This window comes from Rhinopithecus bieti, unplaced genomic scaffold (assembly GCF_001698545.2).
Source record: "Rhinopithecus bieti isolate Rb0 unplaced genomic scaffold, ASM169854v2 scaffold_72707, whole genome shotgun sequence".
In the NCBI taxonomy this organism is placed as follows: domain Eukaryota; kingdom Metazoa; phylum Chordata; class Mammalia; order Primates; family Cercopithecidae; genus Rhinopithecus; species Rhinopithecus bieti.
The window spans coordinates 10,075-14,951 of record NW_016826778.1 but is presented as its reverse complement, the minus strand read 5'-3'; the positions used below and the strand labels follow the sequence as shown (position 1 = coordinate 14,951).

General features: G+C 55.1%; 1 protein-coding gene across 2 annotated transcripts; it reads left to right on the top strand.

Moving 5' to 3' along the window:
* Positions 1-140: 140 nt before the first annotated feature.
* LOC108523079 (zinc finger MYM-type protein 3) lies at positions 141-4,399 on the top strand. Of its 2 annotated transcripts, none has more exons than XM_017863577.1 (6): positions 141-1,021; positions 2,006-2,049; positions 2,357-2,429; positions 2,881-3,175; positions 3,402-3,579; positions 3,924-4,394. In XM_017863577.1, exons 1-6 carry the CDS (start codon positions 355-357, stop codon positions 4,158-4,160), a joined length of 1,494 nt encoding a protein of 497 aa, XP_017719066.1. In that variant the 5' UTR covers positions 141-354; the 3' UTR covers positions 4,161-4,394. The 2 variants fall into 2 exon arrangements, with proteins under 2 accessions (XP_017719066.1, XP_017719067.1); XM_017863578.1 differs by having other exon boundaries at positions 147-1,021; positions 2,363-2,429; positions 3,924-4,399.
* Positions 4,400-4,877: the final 478 nt, after the last annotated feature.

Here is a 4,877-nt window from a genome sequence, read left to right as displayed (position 1 = left end):
AAGGGGGCGTTCAGCCTGAGTTGCGGGGGGGGAAAGGTAAGGGGGGAAGGGAATGGGAGTTGCAGTCGAGTAGGGGGGTGGGCGGGTGGAACGACCGACTGCCTGGCCAGTGTGGGCACGGGGCCAGGGCGGGGAACGCCTCTCCCCACTGGGGGCGCTGTATTGGGGGGAGTGGTCATTAGGACTAAAGCCTTCGGAAATGCTTGTAGATTGTGGTGGTGGGGGCTGTTCATGAGAAATCCAAGTGGATGATGGGGTGTGTCTCAGAGCCCATGTAAGAAGGAATTCTGGCTAAGACCACCTCTACTGCCTCCTCTTCTACTCCTAATCTGCAGTACATATCCAGCCATACTCATGGACCCCAGTGATTTCCCCAGTCCATTTGACCCATTGACCCTGCCAGAGAAGCCCCTGGCTGGAGACCTACCAGTAGACATGGAATTTGGAGAGGATCTGCTGGAATCCCAGACTGCCCCAACTCGAGGATGGGCCCCCCCTGGCCCTTCTCCATCCTCGGGAGCCCTGGACCTGCTTGATACCCCTGCTGGCCTGGAAAAAGACCCTGGAGTCCTGGATGGAGCCACTGAGTTGCTGGGGCTGGGGGGGCTGCTCTATAAAGCCCCCTCTCCCCCGGAGGTGGACCATGGTCCTGAGGGAACCCTGGCATGGGATGCGGGGGATCAGACCCTAGAGCCTGGACCAGGGGGCCAGACCCCTGAGGTGGTACCACCTGATCCGGGGGCTGGGGCAAATTCCTGTTCACCCGAGGGGCTACTAGAGCCTTTGTCTCCAGATTCTCCAATAACCCTGCAGTCCCCACATATTGAAGAGGAGGAGACCACCTCCATAGCTACTGCGAGAAGGGGCTCCCCTGGGCAGGAGGAGGAGCTTCCCCAAGGGCAGCCACAGAGCCCAAATGCCCCCCCTAGCCCTTCAGTGGGAGAGACTCTGGGGGATGGAATCAACAGTTCTCAGACCAAACCTGGGGGCTCTAGCCCCCCTGCACATCCTTCCTTGCCAGGTAGGTTGCCTAATTATCTGGAGAATCAGGGCTGGGAGAGGGTGGTGGTAAGGAGGGGTGGCTATGTGCTTTGGGAAGTAGTGGGGAGGAGGAGGGTGGGGAGTTAAGTGTAGGGATGTGTGTGGGGAAGGACTTGGGGTTTACGAGGGAGGAGTGGGGTAGTGTGTAGAGGAAGATTAAGGAAAGTAGGGGTGGGCACAGGCTGTGGGGGAGGAATGAGGTAAGGTTTCAGGGAGCGTAGGTTGGGAGGAGTGGATTTGGTGGGAAGGGTTCCCTTTTTCCTGCCCCAATGGGCTTTTGGTGCCAGAGTCCTTCCTTCAGGATTTGGAGGAGTACACCAGGCTTCTTGGTTCTAAGACCTTTACAGCTTTTTGGTTCTAGGTGGGAGTGGGATTTCTGGGTTTGATGAATGGTAACTAGGTTCTGGAGCCCCTAACAGCATAAGGATTTCAGCAGAGCGGTAGAAATGCAGGGTCTAGGATTGAGTCTCTGATAGGGGAGGGACAACCTTGACTTGAGAGGCTCTAGTTTCTGCCCTCTTCTGCCTAGTGGTGTGCCTCTATCAGGCTGTGATGAGGGTCTTAGGGCTTACATAACCACCTGAATCCAGGGGAAGCTACCCATACATTGATGCCTCCTTTTCCTTTTGCTACCTTTGGGTGGTTGTGTGTGTTTTTCATTGGTAAAATATAAATTCTTAATGAAAGGTGTATTACCTGTGTTTGCTTAACCCCCAAGGATTGGGACAGAAAGCTGGTGGGAAGGATAGATTTTTTTTTCATGGAATAGCTGCACGTGCACCCCCCCCACCTTAGTACAGAGCCTGAGGTAACCCTGAGAGGGGCCCCAAGAAGCCACAGGCACTCGAGTTTTCCCTTTCAGTTTTGAGTAAGTTCTTCCCCAGGAATGGAGGCGGGGGTTGGGCCGGGGAGGGGGTGGTGAGGGCAGGCTCAACATTTAGGCTGCCTTCTGCTTCCTTTGCAGGAGATGGCCTGACTGCGAAGGCGAGTGAGAAGCCGCCTGAACGGGTGAGGGGGAGGGGATTGGAAGGAGTCTGGTTCCCCCTTAGCTCTGGGAAGGACAGACCCTTCATTTTCCCTCCCAGATGTTGTTCTGTAGAGAGTGTGTATAAGGAGAGTTAGGAGGAGGGAGGGAGCACTAGTGTCTACTGCTTGTTGGGGAGAAAGTCCAGCCTCCTTTTCTTCCCTCCTCCTAAGGGCTGGGCCAAGGGTCCCCACTCTCCCTTCCCCCTCCCATCTTCTATCCCCCCCCAAACCCTGTACTAGTGTTAGCCTGGCCAGGGTGTCAGTTTTCCTCCCCTCCCATCTTTCCAAGGTACAGAAGAGAAGCGAACGCGTTAGGAGAGCAGAACCTCCAAAACCTGAGGTTGTAGATTCCACTGAGAGCAGTAAGTAGGATTTGAGGAAGTGTGACCTGGGAGTTCTGGGTATGGAAAAGATCCGAAAGTGGCACGCGGCAGGGCATGGATCTTCTAGCTCCTGTAGTCCTGCTCCATGCAGCGTGTGAAGTGCCTGTCTCCGCTATGGGTTGGCATGGGAACCAGGGGCAGTGGGGGAAATTGAAAACAAGAGCAGTGAGAATGGCGAGTTTCCTGTTTCAGCTATGCCATCTCTGTCTCCGAATCTTCTCATTTAGAGCCTCTCCCTTTCCCTCCCTGGGAGGTTACAGAGTAACCAAGGGAGAGAGACACCAAGGTCTTAAGATACTAATGTAATGAGGGCCAGGGTGTAAAGGCCAAAACAACAGAGATCCCAGGAGAGGGACTGAACTGTTGGTCAGGGGATGGTTGGAGACCTGGTTTGGTGGCCTTTCTCATGTCCACCCCCCTACTTTCTCAGTTCCAGTGTCAGATGAGGATTCTGATGCCATGGTAGATGACCCCAATGATGAGGACTTTGTGCCATTCCGGCCCCGGCGCTCTCCTCGCATGTCCCTACGCTCAAGTGTGTCACAAAGGGCCGGGCGCTCTGCAGTGGGCACCAAGATGACTTGTGCACATTGCCGGACACCACTGCAGAAGGGGCAGACTGCCTATCAGCGCAAGGGGCTGCCTCAGCTCTTCTGCTCATCATCCTGCCTCACCACTTTCTCCAAGAAGCCCTCGGGCAAAAAGACCTGTACCTTCTGCAAGAAGTGCGTGAGGGTCTTGGGGGCTGTGCAGAGGGCAGGGATCTGGGCAGGAGTATGAGTAAGACAGACTGTTGGTAAGAACCTAGCAGGATGGAGCTGGGCGAGAGAGCGATGTAGGGAGGGAGTCAGAGTATTTGGCTCTGTGGTCATTGATCCTGGACGAGGGGCGGAAGCTGAGGAAATGAGAGGGTGGTCTTGAGTGAGTATTCAAACCTGTTCCCACCTCTAGGGAGATCTGGAACACCAAGGACTCAGTTGTGGCGCAGACTGGTTCTGGAGGCTCCTTCCATGAGTTCTGCACGTCCGTCTGTCTCTCCCTGTATGAGGCCCAGCAGCAGCGCCCGATCCCCCAGTCCGGGGATCCCGCCGATGCCACTCGCTGCAGCATATGCCAGAAGACTGGAGAGGTGAGGACACTCGGTGGGGGCTGATTTACAGAGCCTGGACAGCCCTGACCTGCCCCTCCCATCCTGGGGCTGCAGGGGCCAGGCCCTGTGGAAAGGGGAGTGGGGAGGAAAGGCAGCCATCATGAGGGAGCGTATTCAAGGACAGAGCTTCTCCAGGATGCGCACAGCTGGCCTTCCTTACCTCCCAGGACCTCACCATCAAGTCGGCAGCCTGCGGCGCAGGTTGGGGGGTCCCTGGGCCCACTGTCTGCTGTGAAGGTCTAGGGTGAGGTGGGGGGCTGACCTTGCATTGGGGTGGGCGGTGGTGGCCAGGCCCTAGCTCAGGGTGTATGTGTGTGTGGCAGGTCCTGCATGAGGTCAGCAATGGCAGCGTGGTACACCGGCTCTGCAGCGATTCTTGCTTCTCCAAATTCCGGGCCAACAAGGGACTGAAAACCAACTGTTGTGACCAGTGTGGGGCTTACATCTACACCAAGACCGGGAGCCCTGGCCCTGAGCTCCTCTTCCACGAGGGCCAACAAAAGCGGTTCTGCAACACAACCTGCTTGGGGGCGTATAAGAAGGTGGGGCCGAGGGAGTAGTGCATTAGAGGGCTGTGGAAGGGGGTGTGGTTCTTGGGTGATAAATAAAGGTGGCTGACAGGTCAAGGACTGGGAGAAATAAAACAAATAAAGGGGGTTTCAATTGTATCTGTTATGTTTTATTTTTGAAGCTGGCTGGTGGATACACAGGTCTTTGTTACATCATCATCTATACTTTTTTTGTATGCCTGAAATATTTCATGTTTAAAACATTTAAAAAATAAAAGTGAAGGGACAAATCCAGCCTCAGCCTCTCCTTCCCCATCCTCACAGAAAAACACACGTGTGTACCCATGTGTCTGGTGCAAGACCCTGTGTAAGAACTTTGAGATGCTATCACATGTGGATCGTAATGGCAAGACCAGCTTGTTCTGTTCCCTGTGCTGTACCACTTCTTACAAAGTGAAGCAGGCAGGGCTCACTGGTAGGTGCAAAGCCCTCTTCTCTGAGTCCCCTGCTGGCCTTCTCTCTCCTCCCATACTCCCCTCTTCCAGAGTAATCCCTGCTGCCCGACCTTAGCCCCAACCACATCTCCCCGTGGAATTTCTGTTCGTCTCTTGCACTGCCTTACACCTTCTGTGTGCTCTCTCTCTCCTTCTCTCTTTTTCTTTTCCTCTCTCTCTTTCTCTCTATGCCCCAGGCCCTCCCCGACCCTGCAGCTTCTGCCGCCGCAGCCTCTCTGACCCCTGTTACTACAACAAGGTTGACCGCACAGTC